At 45.9% G+C, this 24,310-nt stretch overlaps 1 protein-coding gene across 2 annotated transcripts in view; it reads right to left on the reverse strand.

The window, feature by feature from the left end:
• Positions 1-2,203: 2,203 nt before the first annotated feature.
• The window catches only part of rab6ba (RAB6B, member RAS oncogene family a), a 38,922-nt gene continuing 16,815 nt past the window's right edge, over positions 2,204-24,310 (reverse strand). For both annotated transcript variants that reach the window (XM_030372237.1, XM_030372238.1), the window contains exons 2-8: positions 24,030-24,088; positions 19,684-19,737; positions 18,077-18,182; positions 16,687-16,798; positions 9,369-9,462; positions 7,833-7,899; positions 2,204-4,791 (exon numbers count right to left, since the gene is read on the reverse strand). In XM_030372237.1, coding sequence (XP_030228097.1) covers positions 4,727-4,791; positions 7,833-7,899; positions 9,369-9,462; positions 16,687-16,798; positions 18,077-18,182; positions 19,684-19,737; positions 24,030-24,088 — 557 coding nt within the window. In that variant the 3' untranslated portion in view covers positions 2,204-4,726. The remainder of the gene's footprint in view (positions 4,792-7,832; positions 7,900-9,368; positions 9,463-16,686; positions 16,799-18,076; positions 18,183-19,683; positions 19,738-24,029; positions 24,089-24,310) is intronic.

A 24,310-nucleotide genomic window follows, 5' to 3' on the forward strand; every position in this document is an offset into this window, starting at 1 on the left:
GTGGTTGTAAGCGGGTTTTTTCTTGTGTTTGTCGTGTCAAAGAAAGTACCAGGAAGTCATGTTATTCGTTACTTATTATGGAGTTGATAATATAATTTCCATACACTGGTCTGAAAAGGGTTTGTTCCTCTTAAATATTAAATTGTCACTTTCTGTCCTTTTCGCATATTGTATGAAACGTTTTCACATTTACATTAAGGGCATTAAATAGACGCTTCTATCCAAAGTGACTTACAATATCTTCATTTTTTCAAAGAAAGAGAAACAACAATATATCGCTGTCAGTACAGTAAGGATGTTCGTAAGTGCCAAGCACTAACAATCCCTAGGTTAACCCATTCCCTGTATACAACAAAGATAACTGGGATAAGATGCTACACAACGCTAAGTACTATTTTTAAATGCGAGGACGCACCACAGACAATAAGTGCGTACATTAAGTGCAAGGATGTACAACATACAATATGTGTGAAGGAGGGGTGCGTAGAGGGGGATAAGGGAGGAGGGGTGAACTCTGAACAAGAGGGTCTTCAGTCTTTCACGTTCTCGCCCTGTACTCGTGCTGCGTCCAACATTTCCCACATGAGATCAATAGTTATAATTAGTTAATCTCATCTTTATTATTCTATTCAAACACCAGAAAACCAAAACAGTCGTTTAAATATTCCGTAAAAAACACCTCTTCCCTTCACCATCTTAAACCACCAGAGTGCCAGTGAACGAACCCCGGGCCGCGGAACAGAGGTTCGTAGATCGTTGCGTTCCTCCTGCCCGGAGACCCCCAGGTCCATGCAGACGGCGGCCTCTGGGTCCCTAGTGAAGGGAACAAGGTGGTGGAGATTACCCCCGCAGACTCACGGGGGCATGGCTAACAGGATTATCCCCTCCATTCACCTCACATCTGTCGAGCAGCCCCAAGTTCGGAAAGATCAGGACACAGAGAAGAGTTAGGGTCATTAAAGTATGACGGCGCTGTGTGTGCACACACGCGCTCCTGAATAGAGCGCCGTCTGAGGGATACAGCGCGGATAATCTGCCCTCGTTGTTAGGGTCGGCTGAGCTCTCTAGGAGCGCTGCATGTAGGCTAAGCTTCTGCTGGGGGAAACTAAGGCCGCTGGTCAGGGGGGGGGCCTAATAATGAATTACCAAGTAACAGGAAGAACAGTATTATGATCAGGCCTGCAGTATTACCTCATCCACTGAGGTTAAGGTTACGATACTGCCGATACAAATCATAGTTATTGATCATGTAGGAACTTTACCATACAAGTAAGTGCTTCGTATCAAAACTGGCACATAACAGAAACAGTATAAGATCAAATAATAATAATTAATAATAATATTCCATAGGCCTATATGTGACAGATCAAATACTTAGTATTATGATTATTATTATTATTATTATACAAGCTTCATTTAAAAAACACGAACATGATATCAAAGGTAGAACCGAAGCTGATGTCATGTGTTTTTCGTTCCAGTCCGTTCCTCAGAGATGACAAATCAAAGTTGTTTTGCATGTAGGAGACTTATGAGGAAATCCGTTTGTTGTCATACCTGTTTAGTTGTGGAACAGGACATGAGACGTGAGATGGGACAGGTAACTGCAGGCAGGCCCACGCAGGCTTAGAGATATACTTAAAATAAAATGCATGGAAAATATTCAAGGGAAGTGAAAAACACGTCACTCTATTACTGGAATAATACAGGAAGGCAAACACTAAATGCACCATCATGGGGAAACACACACCCCTAAACCTGACCAAAAACAAACATGACACACACACACACACACACACATACCACAAACATGAGACACACACACACACACTAACACACTTCCGATCACCTTCAGGAAGTTGTCAAAATATTTTTCCTGTATTATCATCAGATTAGATCTGTCATGCCATGGCTGAGTAATGAATCTCACCAACTTGATCCATTTCGGATAAAAAAGCAGCAGTTCCTGTAATTTGAGCACCTGAAAAACGAATCAAAACATCTTTAGCCTGCGTCACACACCAGGTGAAAAGGGACTTTTAAAGCTTCCTGCCAGGCAATTTTTTTATTCGGCTTTCATCTGAAACCTCAGCGAGCTTCGGTTCTGAAAACCGCGGGCCACCCCGCTGTGTGGCCGCCATGTTGGGGAGCAGGAGCTCAGAAGGAAGAGACGGGGACATGAAGAGACGAGGACCACAGGCGATCTGGTATTAAGTCGTCTTTATTGATGGTGTGAGACATGCCAGATCTCTGTACAGTGGATGGAGCGCTCTACGGACACAGTAACCACGACCTCTGACCTCTGACCTTCCACGGGGTCGTGCGCTACACACATACATCCCCCCCCCCCCCTCCCCAGTGCATCGCCATAACAACGTCCTATTTCTAGCCATGTCGTCCCTCGGCATTCAGTCACAAATAAACAGGTGTTTGTGCTGAAGGACACAGAAAACGTGTGTGTGTGTGTGTGTGTGTGTGTGTGTGTGTGTGTGTGTGTGTGTGTGTGTGTGTGTGTGTGTGTGTGTGTGTGTGTGTGTGTGTGTGTGTGTGTGTTTACACAAACTCATATTCAACAAATAAATAAATAAATAAATACCCTTTCACTAACAAAGTGCTCTCCCCAGTCCCCCCTATGGGCGACAGCCAGGGTAGTACATTCCATTTTTCAGAGTAACAAATACGTCACGGAAACGTTAGTAAGTAGAGGCAGCCAATAAGGGCCCGGGGGCGGTCACAGATCGAACGTGGTGTTTTTGGTATCGCGAAAACACGATGAACACGTTCAAGGCGTCATTCGTCAACAATATCCGAAAATAACCGCAGATCTCCCGCGATGAGGCAACGTTTCACAGTTACAGAGAGAGACACCGTAGGCATTTCTGTTCATCTATTGACATAACAACTGACTCAGAATCCGATTGAGGCGATTAAATGTTGCAGACGTCCGGTTTACACAATAGCAGGAGAGGTTGGGAGGCCCAAACTGTTTATCTACAATTTAGAGACTGCAATCCGTCCTGTTTTCCACCAAGTCTATTATTATCGATTATTAGGCTAGTGTCGACAACGGCCTCCATCTTGGATGCGTAATTAGTCTTTTTTATTTATTATTCATTCAAAATCCGAAACACAGCACCCCCAAGTGTGATAAAAATGGTTATTTAACTTTTTTTTGTTTTTTTTTACTTTTTCTCTTTTCTCACTAACTAGGACAGGTCTTAAAAAGTGCAGTAAGAGGTAACTCCAAAGTCAAAGTAAAGTAACTAACTAGTACATTACAATTCCGGCGCCTGAGCTAAGAGCAGGGCAGGCATAATGTCAAAGACTGGAAGCGAACACCAACACCAACCGAAGAAACAGCGCCCTCTGTGGTCTAACGTGGTAGTGCGACGGGCTGAAATTGGGGCCAATTGATTCATTAATTGTCACGTTTGTTACCACTAGCAAATGCCCTCACTGGATCGTTTTTAAGTGTAAATAGTCATTCTGATATCCTGTATTGTATTTGCTGGGGCTTCAGTGCGCTTATCTTTTTAGTGTTTTTAAACGTTAACAATGGCTATTCAAACACAGGCGTCATCTGGAACCTGTTGTTGGTGAAGACGTCGGTACCACACTTGAACAGGTTTGTCTACTCTTGTGGTTTCTTATTTACAAATAAGTGTTTCCCTCACTTCACAATCACCTGAAAGGTCTACATGTGCAAATTTTGTCTTCTCTTTGTTCGACAGGAATGTCTCCGTTGACTCGCTAAACAGCTGTTTAAACACCAAAGTCACAAGGTTTACGTATAGTGCGCTTGAAACCATAAGGTATCTCTCGAAGAAACATAAAATACACTATTTACATATTGTCCACCAGGGGGCAGTGTTCCCCCTCCTGGTGTCTCCGGGTGTTTAATTATGTGGCCGATCCGAACACAACTATTGAGACGCATTCAAACACTGCAACGATATCAGATATCAGGGCAAGTGCGGTCGGGGTGACTCTGTGAGGCGCCACAGAGTAACGGGGCCCTATTGGACGACGGGTGGAGAGAGAATAGAAGTCACTTATAGTGCCAATACTAACTAAAGTTGCCTGTACAAAATAAGCACATTTACACAAACTCACAGGACCAAAAAGGTTTTTTGAAGTCAAGTATAGAAATCCAGGCCAACAGTGTTAAGAAGCAGAAGGACATTTAACGTTTTTTTCCTCTTTTAGAGAGTGCATTAAGTCAACGGTGTTGTAATATCGGCAATGACATATTTAAACACGATTGGACACAGGTATGCTCAAAACACAATGTTTCATGCATGCCGTCCTCAGACCCCTGTTGTCGTGGATCTGTGTCTCTGTACACTCTGTCTGCATTGGTGGAGATCCCAAAAATAAATTAAACCTTCCAGAGAGTTCCCTGAATTTATAAAAAATACAAAAAGAAAGATGAGTGGTATCTAACTTGTCACTTAACAAAAGGGTGTACGTATAATAGTAGGACATCCTGCCCCGTTAACATTTTGTTGATATTTTCTGAACTTTTTGGCAATTTCATCAACAAACTAGATTTGACACATTTTCAAGTACCCAGTAGTTCAAACTATTGATCCGATATTCCGATAAGGCGTCCATTCTCCGATGTGCAAATTAATAACATTCAAATTAAAACATAAAAAAATCGTAAAACAGAAATCTAAAGAAAATGACATGGTGTAAAAGATGTTCTCTGATTGGCTGTGGAGCATTAGCAGGAGCACCCGCCCTCGGTAGTAGCCTGCTCCGGTGGTCTGTCTAACTTGATGTCAATCACTGAGGGAAAACGTTAAGGAATGACTTTGAAACGAGCAGGGAAGATATTTTAGAAAGCAAACATTGAATATGCATCATGCTTTTTTACAAATCTGCTTTAACACCAATATTAAACCCTAGCCAATTACACTTTATACAACATTATGTATTGTAATGTGACAGTTACACCACTAGAGGACGCCACAGCACATAACAAACTACCATGTCTAACGTCCCATCTCCACCGCCGCCAGGAAGACAGTCAAGTCAGTTCACGTGTGTGCGGTCGTGCAACAGAGAAAGAGCCAAGACGTCTACTATGGTTCTCTGCAGGGTGAAGCCACACATGAGAACTCAATATTATTAATGAGCAGACCGTAGCCTTCTACCCAGCTGGTGGTTCTACAGCCTCTACTCCGCGAGGCCGTTCTGAGAGACAAAGATAAGAGAGATTTCCTGCCCGGATGGCGTCACAGCCCTTCAAAAGATTAGCACTACTGCTGAACCGACTGAAATTTGGGGACTCAACGCGCGTGCGTGCGTGCGTCTTCCACCTGAAGAAGTCAGGTGAGATCCACTCCGACGGGAAAGACAGGAAGTCGTCATCGTTCTGCCGGGATCCACCGCGTCACCACCCATGGCCGCATTCCAAAAGTCGTTCAACGGCAATTTGCGCTAACCTTTCGCGCTCAGCATTCATTCCGCAAACGCAGTAAACCAGAGCGGTAGAGTAGCCTCGAGTGCTGTGGAAACTTAGCGTCGACGTCGTCAGACACACGTCTGAGGGCTGTGATCGGCCCCTATCGTTCACATCGCCTCGACAGTCTCCGGAGCGGCAAAGCCGTCTCAATCCCTCCGCTAGAGCCAGACCTTGACACCAGCCGTCAATCACGCGGACCCTACCGCCCTACCCCCCCCTCCCCCTCGTCAATACAGTGCAATCACCATCCCTTCTCTCACAAAATATTACCCAGGGGCCTTTGGGGCCGGTGGACCGGCAGAGTAAACACTATCAACCCCAAACGTCCCGGTGCCAAAGCCCGTGGCCTCAGGCTACCCGGCTCCTAGCTAACCTTCTGTGTGTGCTCGGGAATGGAGAAGCAGTTAACATCCTCGGCGTTGAAAACACATCGGACACCGTCTCGGTTTGACCTTTACCCTTTACGGAGCCTGCGCCGTATCTGTTGTTTGGGGGGAGGGGGGGACGGGGGGCAGCTGCCGTTACAGAGAGGTCGATACCCCGGGGCAGGAACCAATAGGAACACTGCAGCGTCGGCAGAGACAGAACCACCCCAAGGTGCTGTCGCCTGTCACATCCATCACCTGGGTTACGGCGTCATAAACGCTCCCTGCCTGCTCTCTCGGACAGCGGCCTCCGTTGCTACGAGGAGCAGGAAACGGCTTTGAAACATCACAAGACAAGACAGCCTTCTGGTTAAAGTAAGACCGCTGAAGGGCGCCCGGAGCCTCGCCCTGATCTGACGCTCTGTAGAAATAGAGGTTTCATCCGTGTGGGGAATCGATCCTGCTGTCATGGCGGCGCGCCATTCCTATCAACATCTAAGCAGGATTCAGACGCGAGGCGTGGAGCTAATTAGCCGTAATGGGGGCTCAGAGGAATTATACCGCCGTAGTTTAAACCCGAAAGCTATCACGTCCGGGCTATCGAGCTCCGAGACGCACCTACGCTAATGCCCTGACAAGGTCCAGCGATCGTAGATTAGAGAAACCAATCAATAGTTGTTAGCGGTGTCAAACCAGCCGTCCCAGGTCAGCGATAGCTGGCTGCGCTACAGGTTCACACGTATCTGAGGGGAGGTGCCGCCCAGTGGGGCAATTGAACCATTAACAACATTTAGGCCAAGAAAGCCAGTCAAAATGATTGGATCCTTACCCGAGTATCACCAAATGGACGCGTTGCTGGGTTAAGGCAGTGGTTCCGTCCTCTTCCCTGTGAGCCCAGTGTTAGTTCTCACCCCAGCTCGCCCCTCGTGAATGTTCTTCCCCTGCCCATCGTCTCGACCCCGTCGCCCAGAGTGAACGCACACGCAGAAGAAGCAGCATGCGTCTTTCAATCATCAGGCAGTTGGTTTGCATAAACCTTGCAGTACTTTTGCAATCCCACTCAATATATTTTCTCTGCCAAAAAAAATGCACCGTCACATATCTCGGGCGTGTAAACCGGCTGTTGCCCCGTCGTGCCCCAGGATGGCCACCAGAGGGCAGGAGCGCCAGAGGCCTGCTGGAGAAGGGCCCTCACGCAGAGAGGGTCTGAAGAAGGCAGACGTGTTCAGAGAGCATCTTCAACCAAACAGTGAAGAGGATGATGGGGCCGGCATCAGGACCGACTGTCAGAAGTCATCGTGACATGGGGGCACTAATGAGGGATGTTTATGCGCACACAGTGACGGGAAAGACAGTTTCATCAACCAGCCTCGTTTCCATGGAGACGGTGGTCGTGGCTGACAGGAGTATAAAAGACCTGTCGGGTTTTTTCCAGAGGTGCAGTCAGAAACTTAATTAAAGAGGGATTTATGAATGGTATAAATCCTTATTGTATGTACAAACAGTTCACACATAAAGGAACATGGCAACAGTCCTCATATGCCTCAAAAGGTTTGTTATATAAATGGATCAGAAGACAGATCCGGAGTTTTAAACTAGTTTAACATAAATGAATCAGAACATGTCGAGTGATTGTGAAGTTAATATTCTATTTTTGCATTAAACTTTTTGTAACATTAATCCCAAATATAATATAATTTGAATCCAAGTAAAACTTCCAGACATAAGAAAGTCTTTCAGTGGTTCTACATGCAAGAACACAAGGAAATGATAAAAGGCTATTCTCTAGCTAGTCTATAAGCTAAGCCACGGGATCCAGTGTTTACATTGTACTGTTCTTTAGAACGCTCCACTGCTTGCCCACATTAACAGCACCCTGAGGTTCTGTGTGTTCCATCGACAGCAGACGATGGTAGGGATGTATCTCTTCAACAGGAGGAGTGCGGGCTAACGGGGTATGGATGGGGTATATGAACGGGGCATTAGTCAAAGGATACTTCCCTCTTTGCTGGTCTCCTGCATACTCTCCATCCCAGGGAGAGCAGCGGCCACACGTCGGAACAGCTGCAGGACAGACAGACAGAGAACAAGGTTGTTTTCACACGTGGAACATCGCAGCCCTCCCAGACTCCCACCTGTAGACGTCAGTACATGGATTGTGTTCGGTGCGTCATCAGTTTCTATCAAAACTATATAACAAGGCAAAGCTGAAATGAGTCAGAGTATTTGATAATGGAGCAGGAAGCTCACGATAGGCACGTTAAAGAGGTAAAAACTAGGCTATTAGCGTTCATTAACGACGGTGACGAGGTGAAAACGATGAGCTCTGAAAGTGATGACTCATTGCTCAACACATACGCTCAGTGTGGCAGAGCGCAGAGCTTTCCCGAGCAACACCGTCTCTTTGTTCTTCATCCTGTTGTTTTGCCTCCCTCTTCCTCCTCCTCCTCCTCCTCCTCTGCCTGTCCATTCGGAGCGTCTGCAGCGTGTGTTTTGACCGCTTTAAAGCTCGGTGAAGAAAAGAGCCATCTGTGTTTGTCTGGGCACCGCCGCCGCCGGCTGGCAGAATCACCGCGGCCGCATCGACAGACACGCCTTCCTCCGAGCGGCTCGCGGCCTCGTTCATTGTCAGATTAACACAAAGATCCCGAATTAAGCGCGCCAACGCCCTGCTTTCATCGAGATCCTCGGATAAAAGCCTCGGCTGAACGCTCAGCCCCCTCCCTCTGGTTGTTCCAGCTATTATTGTGAAAGAATAATCATTTACCGGGGATTTAACTTTCGTCGTTACACAACTTTGTAAACACACACACTGAAAGCGTAGAACGGTCCAACGGGCATCGGTGTGCTCTTTTAAGGGCCTTAAACCATTCTCCTTCCCCTCCTCGTAGCCAGAAGCCCACACAGAATACAAATCACTTGTTGGAGGGCGTTTGTGTTTGTGGATCACGGTAATAACAGCGGCTCTGACGCTCGCTCTGACTCACTGAGCCACAGGCTGCCCCCGGCACACGCCAAGACATCTGCCATCTGACTGTGGGCTAGCTACGTCAAGTAGCCGTGTAGCTGAGCCACCCCGTCCCCAGTGTAGCCTTAGCCGTCGCCTGAGGTTCAGTGCACCTCCCCTCCCAACGTATAAAACTAGACGTCAGGGAGAGGGAAGGCCCTCTTCGTCTTCCCCGCTACGTTGTCTGGTTCCTCCATGACGGAAGAGGTTAACGTACTTTGTTTGTTTGTAAGACACATCGTCCTCACTCATCAATCACCGATGTTTTTGGCAGACGTAGGACCGATAAATAAACACTGCCGTGTTAATGCTCCACTGGATTTGCGCTAGCCTGCTAATGCTAGGCTAACAGTGGTCTCATTGATGCTAGGCTACGCCAGTGCTAGTCTGCTAGCGCTGGGCAACCATAATGCTAGGCTAACGCTAGACTGCCAATGCTATGCTGGGCTCACACTAGCCTGCTGACGATACGCTAGTCTAACGCTAGCCTGCTGAGGTTATGCTAGCATAAGGCCGGCCGCCCGACCTGCTTGACGTTGTAGCCCGTCTTGGCGCTGGTCTCGATGAACATGACGCTCAGCTCCTTGGCTCGCTGCTCCCCCTCCTCGATCGTGATTTGCCTGCAGAGGAAACAATTATCAAATTACCGAACACACACACACACACACACACACACACACACACACACACACACACCAGGAGAGGAAACTAATCAACACACCACCAGAAGAAAACAAGTCATAACACAGGAACAACACTGCAGTAGCTAGCTAGGGCGTTTGACTCCTAGACCAAAAAAGGGTTTTGGTAAGATCCTTGATTGTGCTCGATCACTGTCCCCTACCTGCTCTCTGGTGATATGTATCTGAAGTCACTGTCTAAACCCTACCTGCTCTCTGGTGATATGTATCTGAAGTCACTGTCTAACCCCTACCTGCTCTCTGTCGACATGTATCTGAAGTCACTGTCTAACCCCTACCTGCTCTCTGGTGACATGTATCTGAAGTCACTGTCTAACCCCTACCTGCTCTCTGGTGACATGTATCTGAAGTCACTGTCTAACCCCTACCTGCTCTCTGGTGACATGTATCTGAAGTCACTGTCTAACCCCTACCTGCTCTCTGTCGACATGTATCTGAAATCACTGTCTGTCACTTGACAAAGGCGTCGAAATGACTCCAAAGTATTAAATAGTAAGTCACGTTGATTTACTTCCAAAGAAACCTCTCTAAATTGTAATTGTACGACACGATTATGAGTGTCACGATGATCCTCTGGGGACTTCACAGCCGAGTGTCCTTTATTAAAACTTTACTCATTCAGATGTACCCACCAACACCAAAGCTAATTAGCGTTAGAGTGTTTAAACAAATTGAATCGTTTTTGTGCTGCGAGCAAATTCATTCCATTCCATTAGCGCAACGTTTTAATGAAGTCGGCTTGGTTTGTGCTTCATTGAGACAAACGACGGAACGCAGCAACAAGGTGCAGGTGAGCCGTCGGCGCTGGGGGGCTGAGCTCAGTGTTTACAGGGGGAGGGGGCCGTGGACGGTTGTGTCGGAGTGGTAGAACCTTCCTCGGTGGGCCTTTCTGGTCGAGGGAAACGACCAGAGAAAAAGGACCTGGAGCCGAACCGCCATATCAAATACATATCTACGTGTAGGAGCGTTGTAATACAGGCATGTTCAGCCAACTTAATTAGTCGGACTCAATAAAGTCTCAGGTTTTGAATGACATCACCGGTTTCAGAGCCGGGATGACATCAGGGGTTTCAGAGCCGTGATGTCACCAGGCCGCGGGGCTTAGAGCGGAGGTGCGCCTCGTCCATCATCCACTCACTCATCATCACCCTCTCATTTCATGAAGAGCATCAGAGATCTTCCATCAGGGCTGATCAGAGATTCCGTGCGTCTGCCTAGTGAAGCCCGACATTGCAGAAAGGAACAGCGATGATCCAAAACAATGGAATCCAGAAGGAACAGCAGGTCTTTGTTTCAGGGAGAGAGAGAGAGAGAGAGAAGAACGAGAGCACTGCAGCATCTATACTCCAACGACACCTGATACTGCCTTGCTCCAGGGCTGAGGGACTCATTCCCCCGGCTTATTCATCACCCGCGAGGCCAGCAGTGGTTTAATAACGAACCCCCCCCCCACACACACACACACACACCTTACCTCCCTGCAGCTATATAATACACCGTGAGTCTAGACAGTGTCTAGGATTCAGGCCCAATATCACCACACAACATCTCCGGTCTGTGTCCGGTGTGCCAGAGACATCCAGAATCCGTATTGTACGCCACAAAGAATTGTTAGTCCCACTCTCTCCGTCGTCGAGAAGGCTCCTTTCTGGCGGTGAGCAGTTACCGGTTGCCATGGCTACCAACGGATTCTAAACTCGCCGCAGCCTGTGGGAGAACACGGGTGGACTTTGATTCCTGCCAACACAGGAGTTGCTTGTCGTCCATGTGTGTTGGGGTTCGATACGCAGTGTCACCGAGCAGGATGGCCCCAACTCACCCCTACCTGCTCGTGAATCGAATGCATTCAATCTGTGTTCGCTGTGAGTTTGGATAAAAGCATTTGCTGAACAGTGTTTCGTGTTTCATTTAACTGTTGAATAGCATGTGTCAGGACCTATGTTTGCCAACAGGGGAAGCAAACTGTTGAATAGCATGCGTCATGTACACGTGTGCTAGCAGTAGAAGCTAACTGTTGAATAGCATGCATCGTGTACATTTCTGCTAGCAGTGAAGCTAAATGTTAGTAGCACATACATGTCTGTTGAATAGCATGCGTCATGTCTGCTAGCAGTGGAGCCAACTGTTGAATAGCATGTGTCATCTTCTAGCGGTGGAATCTGAATAGCATGCGTCTGTGAGCCGCGGGTAGCAACACCACATTATCTTTGGACGGTTTTTCGACAGTTCTGTCAGCGCCGTCGGGGCGCACAAAACCAAACAATAAAGGAACAACAAAACGCTGTGCTCTGCTCGTCCCCTACACTAAACACACAGCCTCTGTTCCTCGTAGAGACAGAGAGCCGCTTCTCAAAGAGTTCATAAATTAATCATCCATTATTTACGCTCTAACCCGGTCCCCAGAATGCCCGAGCCGTTACGAGACATCATCAGTTAAATCTCTAGGAAGTGATTAAAATGAAAAACACTGAAGAAGGATCCAATATGTATACATAAAATATGTAGGCTTATGAGTATTGGTGGGCCGCCATGAAACCGTTCCCCCCCCTCTGCCTCATCAATGTTAAAGGCCTCAAGGGAGGGAGAGTGCTACCAGTTTAATGGCACACATTAGACTCAGCTGGTGGCCAAGGAAACTGTAACCAGGAAGAAACCGGATTGAACAAAGTAAAACCAAGCAATATCTATAAATGGACACGAGCCAAGCCGGGAATCGAACCCTGGTCTCTTGGGCCGGAGGATCTAGAGCAGCCGTTCTCAATCTGTGGTACGCGTACCACTGGTGGTACGCGAGCGCCCTCTAGTGGTACGCGGAGTATGAACGATTTTTTGAAGCAATTTTTTGAAGTTGAAGCAACCGTTAAAAAAAAAATCTGGGATGGGCGTGGGGAATCGATAACTCGAGTACTACTCGTTACAAATGAACTCGGTTGGTGGACAGGCAAACTCGAGTTTGCATACACACAAACAAACAAAGTTTTCTGAAGCAAATGTATCAATTTTCTGTGCGGCGCCACTAACGCATGCCGTGGGCACAAAGCAAATTAAATGTATCCATTTCTGTGTGGCGCGTTCCGTGCCGTGTGCAGGCACGCCAGAATTCAAAAAGTTAAGAGATGGCGGTTAAAGCAAAGCGCAGCGAAGAATTGAAATAGGCCTACTTTAAAGAAATAGGAGATCATAAGGTGAAATGTAAAATATGCCAAGCGAAATCGAGCTACCAGAGTAGCTACTAGGCCTACAAGTACTAGGCGGCAACATATGCTCCGTCCTGAAACACAACGGTGAGTTCGGGAAAGCAGACCCGCAGCAACCAAGTGTGTCGGCTATTTTAACCGCCGCAAGACGCAGCCGTAATCCCGGCCGTGTAGAGAAGATCACAACGCGTAATCCATAGTCCATTTGCTGCCGTTTTATTTGCAGCTTTAAATTATTTGCAATGGTTAGGCTACTTGTTTCGTTTTAGTTTTTTTTAAACTGTTACAGGCCTTGGTTCGACGTGATTTAAATTGTGAGACGCATAGGCCTATTTATTTTTGTAAGGAAAATGTGTTTTGAACGTTTGCAAAAATGAATAATGAATACTCTGATAACGCTGACTGTTTTGATGGAGAATAAGCATTGCATGTTTGGTTGGTAATATTGCCGTTCATCATCAGGCCTATTCCTGCTGCAGATGCGTTGCATTCTAAAAATAGATTTGATTAAACGAGTACTCGATCTCGATTGATCCTCGAGGATTTCCTTCGATCACTCGAGTTTACTCGTGCCCATCCCTAGGCCATATACCCATCATATGCAATCATCTTAAACCTGCATTGACTAACTGCTGTGACGACGAGTAGGGGAAGCAACATTTTTGCAAAATCGTCCTGTGACGAGACGTTGAAAGTCTGCTTTCAGAGGCCAGACATTTCTGGACTTTTGGATGCAGCGACGCAGCGAATATCCTGCGCTTTCAGACAAGGCTGTGCGCTTTCTCATTCCATTTGCGACCAGGCTTCTCTTGGTCGCAAATGGTCGCAAATAAGAGCGATGACTACTGTCATGTCATCGCTCTTAATTTATCCCCAAAAACGCAGCTGATCGGACACATCACACGATTCGGAGGCATGCATCACATTTAAGGATTTTAAAAACTGATTCTTATTATTTTTTTAAAAAAATGCATTCGGAAGAGAAGGGAGACTAGCGTTGCTCACGGGTTGGAATGAAAGGGAGAAAAGGGGACAGAGTTGCCTGCGGAAGCGATGTCTGAGATGCAGAGTCTGCTTCTCGCTACCAGTGTCAGTTTCGTACGGTGTGGAATGAGAGCTCGGGAAGGCACTATTGCGCAAGTACGACTGCGTGCTTGCGCAATAGCATACTGCCCGAGAATGCAGTATCGCTGTCAAATCTGTCCCTGGGAAAAGTAACGTTGCTTGCGCCGAATTGAAAAAGGAAACCGCTATAATGAAATGGCGGTAATATTTCCACATTAATTGATAAAATAACAGGGGATGGGAAGGGGGGATGGCTGTTTCAGAAGGGGTATGATTTTGATCATTTTAATTCCAAAGGGGGATGCCATCCCCCCTCAACTTGTGTGCTGGAAGCAGGTTGGATACTGAACCCAAGTCTGAGGCTAAAGCTAACCTCAATCGACCCAGACATCACACCCCTCCCACTAAGCATGATAGGCCTAATTTTCAATGTGTGCCTGAGTACATTCTCCTTCAAACCTAAACATAGTTTATATTCTGACCTTATGGCACTTACTGCAGTATTTTTTAATACTGAATACGTTGTTTTTCTATGATACACTTGTTCTTACTCATGATAGTTTGATTACAGTGTTATCGCAGTACACATGATTTCTCTCTTTGCTGCGCATGATTACTTATAACAGGATTGTTTGACTCCAGTATTTAAATATTCATGTTCAATTCTTTGAATGTTTTGATGCAGTACAATTTACCTCACATGATTGGTTGACTGCAGTTGTTAAAATTAATATTCAGTGCTCTGAATGCTTTAATACAGTATACTTGTTAATAACCTCACTAGATTGACTGGTATGTTATATGCCAGATGATATCCCCATTTGCTGGGTAGCCCTATTGAGGCAGTTGTTCAATTGTTAGTATTATCCCGTTGCAAGTGTTTAAATACAATACATGAGTTATAGACAGTTGGTTGCTTCAGTCAAGTCAAGTTATGTGAATAATAAATCGTGTTATTAATATTAATGCCTTCTGTGTAAACTCTATGTAGTTATAGGCCTACGCACTTTATTTTAATTCCGGTGGTACTTGGAGAGCCAAATCATTTCTAAGGTGGTACTCATGGTAAAAAGTTTGAGAACCACTGATCTAGAGTATTACGGTTTCAAATTATCTGCAGCGGTTACTACGGCGATAATGGGGATCTGAGCATGAGCACAGCTCTTTGTGTATACATCCTGCTCCTCGCCCATCTTTGTTCATTCATTCATTCATTCATTCATTCATTCATTCATTCATTCGGATAGTCCCAACTGAACGGAGCACATAGCCAACTGTATCTGAGCAAGTCATCTGTTTACATAATGACAGACGGACCGGGAAATAATACAACTCATAAAAGACCATGAGACTAGCGTCCAACATACATAGCGTCCAACATATTAAATACAGTCAGGATGCCAAACCGCGTGCACAGCTTGCCATTAAAGCAGCCCTATAACCGCGCCTTCTCAAGCGACGATATTAACTATGCCTTATCTGCTGTTCTGGCCATCTGGGAGAAACGTTGTTAGAACTCTTCCTGCCTCTCAACCAATCAAACAGTCATTGGTCAGAACACAACCAATGAGGGCTTGGACAGCAGTGAAGCCCAAAGCACCTGGTTGGTTGAGAAGCAGTAGAAGGCAGGGCATGTGCGATGGGCTTCTACCTGGAGGTTAACCGTGGAGTCATGTCCTGAGGAGGAAGTCCTTGCGGAACCAGGTTGTGATTGGTTGTATTGTGAATAGAAAGAATGAAGGACCCGGATGTAGGGAACAGCTGTGTCCAACAATCGCTCCGGGCTTATAGTCATGGTTCATGAAGGAAGAAATGCTCTAGAATGTTCTCCTGGGAAACCCTGACACACTGTGTTCCTGCACCAGGCGCGCGTTTCAGGAACGTTGGTTTCAGGAACATTTGTTTCAGGAACGTTTCGGTTTGAACCAGTAGCACCGTCACCTCTGTGTTCAATAGCCACGACAAGCCGTTTCAAAATCGACCCTGTAGTGACATCAAGCGGGCGTGTCCCACCAAGATGTATGTAGGCCTTCCACCACACTGCCCGCCCAAAACGACCTTACCACTCTTAAGACTTATTTCTTATAAATAATAAAGGACATTTTTAGGGGCAGAGTTTAAACCCCGAGTTCCACATCAGAGATGCTCTGTCCAGACGGTCAATCTGGAATCACATCCCTGACAAATCCCCTGGATGTGGGGGGCTTACCCATGGCTGGCTGATCTTAATAGACTCGGGGTTGAACACTTCGGTTCGATAAAAAGCGGCTGGGCGCGCGACTTCCTCTTCCTGTGTGACCAGGAAGTGTAGTAAACCGTAGCAAAGCAGCGAGGATCACAGCAGCGAGGATCACAGCAGCGAGGCTCAACGCTTAAAGAAGTGACATCACTTTAGGTTTGGACCAAAGTAGGTGCCATTACAAGTTCGAGCCATCAGAAGTGACTTCATGATAGTTTGGCTCAAACTAACTAGCAACATATCTCACCAGAGATGGCGATGTTGCTTCCAGCTCTTATTTGTTTTTGGTTACCCTTTAACCTTCGGTGATAGGTACTTAAAATGATGAAAAGTGACCCAGGTCCCTTAAAGCATGAACTCACATTCAAATTGCTAAATTTTTCAAATGATTTTTTCAAATGTGAGTAACAACTTGTTTCCCATTCATGATTATTCTTTGCTCAAGTAAAACTATTTAACCATATTTGAACAGACAAATTAATCTCCCAATTAGGACCATGTAGACTTTAACACTAGAACTTCAAGATCATGTGTAGAACAGAAGAAGTTTTATATTTGAACAAGGAAACCGTCGCAGCCGCCAGCCATAAATAGGCTGAGCCACAAAGACACTCATAACTCGTAGCGTTGACCGGTACAAACCTCTTATCCGCCAGATCCGTCTTGTTGCCCACCAGCATGATGATGACATCACTCCCTCTCTCTGTTCTGACGTCATCGATCCATTTGGACGTCTGCTGGAACGAGTTAACGTCTGTCGAGGGGGAACAGCGACAAACCACAATCAAATAACCCGGCCCACTCCAGCAATTAAGCTGCGCCATTAACCGGCATCAAGGCTCCCTGCTGCCGTATACTTGATATAAAACGGGAGCACTTTGGAGGCGCAGAGTTACCCAGAGCCGCTTGCCTCCGTGCATACCCCTGTAAGCCGTTATTGTGCCAATCTGATCAAATGGAGAGGGGCGAAATGGGATTACAAGTATTAATCTTGTTTAACTCAAGGATCCGACATCCTAAATACTTCAAATATTCCACAGCGGATGGAACACGAGTGTGTATGTACAGGATCCAGGGTATGGTGATCACGTAGTATTGTGTTTCTCTTTGTGGAGCCCAGGGCCGTCTGAAACCTGATTAAGTATGCGGGCTAATCACCAGTTAAAGGGCAGATTACACCCTGGACAGGATCTGTCTAATAATAACGAGATTGTTGTATAAAGAGTATTAGTAGTATGTCCACGAGGTGAATCTAATTATAAAAGTGTAGAGAGATCTAGGAAGCAGGGTAAACTGTGAAACTGTGTTTACATCATTGCTGATCTGTGTATCTGTGGAGGACATTGTTGAGGGGTTCTGTGAAATATGAGTGGAAGTGTGTGATCTCATCAAACAAACAGGAAACAGGGTCGATGGAGTCTTAACCAGCTTCCTGTTCTCAAAGGACCACCACAATGCCTCATGTTACACAGTACTTTATACACTGTAATGTATACGCTGTAATGAAAACACTGTACTGTATATACTGGGCACATTAGGGTAAACATTAATGCATACATTGTACTTTATAAACTAGACTACTGTACACACTATGGTATACACTTTACTTTATAGACTGTAGTATTATAGTGTCGTAAGTATTAGCAGTTCTTGTGATGTCGTAAACCACCACAGCCACAGTAGAGTCTCTGATGTAGAGGTCAGTGTATTGTTATAGTATTAGTAGTATTGTATTAGTAGTAGTATAGTATAGTAGAAGTACTTGTGATGTCATAGAGACCACCACAGCGACAGTAGAGTCCCTGATTTAGTACTAGTATTAGTAGTATTGTAGTAGTAGTATCAGTAGTACTTGTGAAGTCGCAGACCACCACAGCAACGTTAGAGTCTCTGATGTAGTATTAGTAGTAGTATTGGTATCGTAGTGCTTGTGATGTCGTAGACCACCACAGCGACGGTAGAGTCTCTGATGTAGAGGTCTGTATTGTTTTAGTAGTGTAGTATTGTATCAGTAGTAGTATAGTAGTAGTACTTGTGATGTCGTAGACCACCACAGCCACGGTAGAGTCTCTGATGTAGCTCGGGATCAAGCTCCTGAAGCGCTCCTGGCCGGCAGTGTCCCACAGCTGGAGCCGCACCTGCAAACACACAACACACAGTACTATCAGTACACACACAGTACTATCAGTACACACACAGTACTATCAGTACACACACAGTACTATCAGTAGTACTCACAGTACTATCAGTACACACACAGTACTATCAGTACACACACAGTACTATCAGTACACACACAGTACTATCAGTACACACACAGTACTATCAGTAGTACTCACAGTACTATCAGTACACACACAGTACTATCAGTACACACACAGTACTATCAGTACACACACAGTACTATCAGTACACACACAGTACTATCAGTAGTACTCACAGTACTATGAGTACCATCAGTACACACACAGTACTATCAGTACACACACAGTACTATCAGTACACACACAGTACTATCAGTAGTACTCACAGTACTATGAGTACCATCAGGACTCACACAGTACTATCAGTACCATAGTAGAACTCCCAGCACCATCAATACTCATACAATACTATCACTACTCTGAAGTACTGATAGTATTATCACAGTACTATCATTACTTTTGAGGCAGTCTCACAATACCATCCATCGGCAGTCTGGGAGTAAGTACTCAACAGTACTGAGGGAAAACAAATATGTTGAGAGTACAGACGTATCCAATCCACCGCAAGCTCTTGCACTACTCAGATAACGTTCACCAAGCCTTATAGGTGTCTGACCACACACACACACACACACACACACACACACACACACACACACACACACACACACACACACACACACACACACACACACACACACACACACACACACACACACACACACACACACGGGAGTCGACCCGCTGTCAGGCCAAGGTCATGCTGTCGAACGTGAACGTTCTCCCAGGAAACAAACAGCCGAGCGCTCGTCTGTGATGGTATAAATCTCCATAATCCCAGACGGGCTCTGGCCTGCTGAGTGACTGCACTCCCAGCACTCCTCCGTCCGCACTGCGCTCCAAGGAGCACAGCGGAGGGGAACCATGGCCCGGGAACCCGCTGAGCCTCCCTAGCTTAGACCGGGAGCACCTCCCTCCCCATCGCAGGTAGAGAGAGACAGGGAGACAGGGAGACAGAGAGACAGGGAGAGACAGTGAGAGACAGAGAGACACAGAGAGACACAGAGAGAGACAGTGAGAGACAGTGAGAGACAGTGAGACAGAGACAGAGACAGAGACAGAGACAGAGAGAGAGACAGAGAGACAGAGAGACAGAGAGAGAGATACAGTGAGAAAGAGAGAGACAATGAGAAAGAGAGAGACAGACATACATTGATAAAGAGATAAAGTGAGAAAGAGATACAGTGGGAAAGAGAGATCGATACAGTAAGAAAGCGAGAGAAAGAAAGAGACTGCTTTGTTTATCTTCCATGTCAATAAAGCTCTTTCCGATTGAACAGAGAATCAGAAAGAGGGAGAATAAAAGAAGGACGGTGAGGAAGAGCGAGAGACAGACAGGAAGAGAGGTGGTTTGTCAGGTCGTTTCCTGCCTCACCGTGCGGTCCTCCAGGTACATCGTTTTTGACAGGAAGTCGATACCGATCGTGGCCTGAGACAAGACGAGAATGGAGAACATGGTCAATATAAACAATCACACATTAACATTGAACACAATCTTAGGTCAAAACAGCAACAGCATCTTTTACACATAGCACATCAAATGAATACAATAATAAAACAAAAATATATGATAAATAACGGCGAAGATAAATGTGGATGTACATGTAAACAAGTTCTCCTTCTTCCATCCATGGAAAACACAGAACGTCTGGTACTACTACAGGCTCAGTAATACTGAGTGTACTACAGTAGAATTGCAGTTCTTGTTTTTTCTGACCTGCCAGTACTGAAGTGCCTGAGGCCGGCGTGTTTAAATATAGAACGCCACACAGACCTACACACGGAGAGATTAGGTGCGGAGTGAATAATTCATGCCGTGTTAAAATATTAAGCACCTCCCATCGTTAGAGAAACAGACCCAGGCTCCGAGGGCGTTGTGTTTGTTTAACAGTGCTGGAGAACGTTGCGGAGATCTGAGGTGTATAGAAATCCTTTTTAAATTACTTTGGGTTCTTAATGTTTTGAGGAATCAAACTCAGAGTGCAGCTGAAGACATAATGCTGAATAGTATAGCCTGGTGGCTAGCCTGTTTGTGTGGTGTTGAGGATGTTTCCGTGGTGGCTAGTCTAGTGCGTTCCTTTCCACTCTGAATTCACTGCAACTTGTTTTGAAGAAAAGCGACTGCTCCATGAGGAAAACGTTATTATTGTAATATAATCCATTGGGGGAATCACTTTAACGTAAAACAGCAAGGTTTAAACATCACGTCGGAATCTAGATTCACCGACAGGATGCACAGTCAACAAACAGCAGTCGGCTGCTATCTGCTCCTTGACGGTTGGCATGATCACAGCTCCGGCCTCGGAGGGATACCCAGGCCGGCATCAGAAGACTTGCCCTAGCCCGAGCACTCAGAGACGAGGACAAAACATCCACAACCACAAGGAAGAAACCTGAAGAGGGAAACTCATCTCACCAGATCTCAACTGGCATAAAAGGGGGAAACTGAGAACCACCATTTTGAGTTGATAGAAAGGGAAAATATGAAACAAACCTTCATGAATTATTGAGAAATACTGCTGGGTTGAATATCATAGCATATCATCCCATCTGCACCATCCTTTCATAATGTAGAATATCGTGTTAACCTCTACTATAACCGATGTTTACCTCAACATTAATTATAATACTACTCCTACATTGATTCATGTTGAGTATTTCAGTCGTTCTCTTATTTACATTCTTTATTTGAGCACCGTGTATGCGTTCTGCCGCTGTGACAGCATAGTGTCGAATAAACGTTATCTGATCCTTCTGCTCTGCCTCATCATCCCTCTGGGAGATGGCCGGCGTCCACCCCCACCCCCCCGCGGAGACACGGAGCAGGTACTCCACCACGGGGAGAGTTACACCGGGCCGACGTGTCGGCAGTCAGCCCAGCGGAGCGGGACCTGACGCGGTCACAGCTCCGTGACCACAGGTCTGACAGCTCCCCGTCGGCCGCACAGCCCGGCCCCTGCTGCCTCCAAGGCTTTCAGCACCACCCACCTCCCCCCCCTAGCACCACCCTCCACCTCCACCACCACCGGCCTCGTCCTCCCCTCTCCTTCAACCCCCTCCCCGTCTCTCTCTCTCTCTCTCTGGGCTGCTGGTTGGCATCATGGATGTGTTCGAAGAACCGGACACTAAAACACGTTACTGCTCTCCTTGTCTTTCACCAAATGAATTATTCACAGTCAAACATATTTAAAGCCTTTTTGTTGCTTCTAGAAGATCGGTAGCAGAAATGAGAACTATTTGGCACTATGTAGTCGTTTAGCAGACATGTTTAGCCAAAGTTAATTCAAATACACGTCGTCAAGTATCGTAGCTCTTAGTTCCCAAATGTCCAATCACTGGACATTGGGGATCTAATTGCTTCTGAATAGCAATTAAACTAAAAACTGTATCGGCGACATCCATGCACATGGACTTTGTTTAGACGTTCAAGTAAATAACCAGCATCGTTCCCCTTTTTAATTGCCTTCAAAACAAAGCATGAGAAAGTTGGAGCCTAATTATTAGCATAGCAGGGACATGTACTTCTGTTCTGCCAGGTTTTGCCATTTATTACTTAACAAGAATCCGGTGTCGGGGCAGAGAATATATATGCGTTAATCTGCGTGGGTGATTTGCATGACAAAAACCTGAACACAATATGGATTACATCCTCTGTTGTGCTAACGACAGGGAGAGACCGACTCTAGCTCTCCGCTAAATCCGGATCATTGTACCAATTTGTCCTCCATCTAGTGAAAGTCCTGGAGTCCTGGGTGCGGTAAGCAACGCTCGCTATGCTAACTAGCTCTCCACCACTGGGCCTTCACAGGGAACCTCAGGGGAGGGTCTGTACTAGAAGATGCTAGCGCTACATCACTAGCTTTACAACAACAACTCATCATGTGAACCGTCACAACAGGCAACAATTTAGATAGGTTGGATTGTATTTGGTAGTAGAAATATGTCTCCTTTGAATATGGATTCATATACGTCTTCCCATAATAACAATAAATTGATTCATCGTTTTTCCAAGGACCTCACCACACAGTATAAAAAGGTGAGGAGTGAAACTAGCCAATCAGTGACCAGAAGGTTACAGGGGTGTCCGCCGTGTCTGTGGACACCGGGGTTAGCACCCCTACACCCCTAAACTACCCTAGTACTTCTAGTTAGCTATTAGCTACTAGTTCCATGTTCTGAATGCCAGAGGGGGAACCGAGGGGCATATTGAGGCCCCTGTGTGACTGCAGAAGCTCCGAGCTACGACAGGAGAAAGAGTTTAAGTCCAGAGTTACAGCAGCAGAGTGGTGTAATCTGGTCGAGGATATAAGGGCTTTCCTTCGGTCAAATGCAGTCCAGACACTTTCCCACCACCATCAAACAGATGGTTCACAAACTTAATATCAAAAGCTGGGAATTTGTTTTAAAGATTACGTGTAGTTTGATTTAGATTTGATGACAGATTGAAGACGACCATTTAGGGGATGTGGAAGGAGGGCGTGGGAGGGAGTTGGCGATGTTTGGATTTCATAATAAGAGTTTGGGAAATAAAGTCTGTTGCCTTTTAAAAAAGGGCACACCCTAACTAGCTAGTGAATTCGGAATTCTCAGAACCAATCAGGAAAGAGTCGCCCGCCCAGATCTATGATTGATTGATAAATGGATAGATTAGACGGTCTACGAGGGAGGGGGGCAGCAGACCTGATCTATCCAAGACCTCAGAGTGGACATCGCTATTTGTGGGGTGGATCGTTCTCACCGTCTCAAGAGAGGCTAGCTGGCTCAGAGTTCAGCCACGTCCGTCTAATCTTATTGACCGAGTCCAGGGCTCTGCTGTTCCTTTACCCAACGGCGGAGGGTGGTCTGGATTCCCTTCGTATCCCGACAGGAAGGAGAAACGCTGTCGCAATGCCGGTAATTTAATAATCCAGGGACATGCCGTGATGTCATGGCAACGATGCATCAATATTAATGTGACATTTGAGGACAAGAACAGGCCTAAAATAAAAACACCCACATTCAGCAAAGAGAGAAAATGTTTCATAAAGAAACGCATACTTTTATGATCCCGAAATATCGCGGCGGTGGGTAATATTAGCCTTGGCGAGTTGTTATATTCACGTTATTAAAAAGTAACTCAATGAACAGAATGTTTTGGACGCGTTCTGCAGTGTGGAGGAGGAGGAGGAGGAGGAGGAGGAGGAGGAGGAGGAGGAGGAGGAGGAGGAGGAGGAGGAGGAAGGGTCTCTCTGTGGCAGTAAGATGCATGGCTGGTTATTATGTTTTGGAAATACGATGTGCTTAGCAGGTGTGGTAGAGGTCAGACACAGCCTCAAGGCGTCGTTTAGAAACACACAAAATCTCACCGACGCACACCAACCAAATGCACACAAACAAAAAGGACACACACACCAACCGAAACACCCACACCAATTGAAACACACTAGAACACAAAAACACACAGTAAAATAATTAAACATCGGGGTGGAAATGAGACCAGTAATCCAGTTAGACTACACAGTATACTGTACTTTAATGCTTGTTTTACATAAGAGACCCATTCTCTATACATCTCCATTTCCAACCTCCCTGTTAAAATACATTGTTATTACAACATCTACATGGTAAAATGCATCTTTATTTCAAACCGCCCTGGTAAAATACATCTTTATTACACCACCTACATGGTAAAAATACATCTCTTTGACCCCACCTCCCTGGTAATATAAATCTCCAACCTACCTGGTATGTGTTGTCAAAGCTGTCGTACATGAAGCGAGTGATCAGGGACGTCTTTCCAACTGCAAGAAACAAACAGAACAAATAGTACATTAATGTTTTGCAGCGGGCGAGAGACCATCACCGACTGCAGATGGGTTCAACTATGACATGCAGTCCACTCCAAATCAACTGTGACTCCAAACAATGTAAACACAACACACATTTATTATATTATATCGGGGAATTGCTTCCCTAGATGCAAACAGCAGCAGATTTGTGGGGTATATTCTTCAGAATAAAAC

The sequence above is a fragment of the Gadus morhua genome, chromosome 12, assembly GCF_902167405.1.
Source record: "Gadus morhua chromosome 12, gadMor3.0, whole genome shotgun sequence".
Lineage (NCBI taxonomy): Eukaryota > Metazoa > Chordata > Actinopteri > Gadiformes > Gadidae > Gadus > Gadus morhua.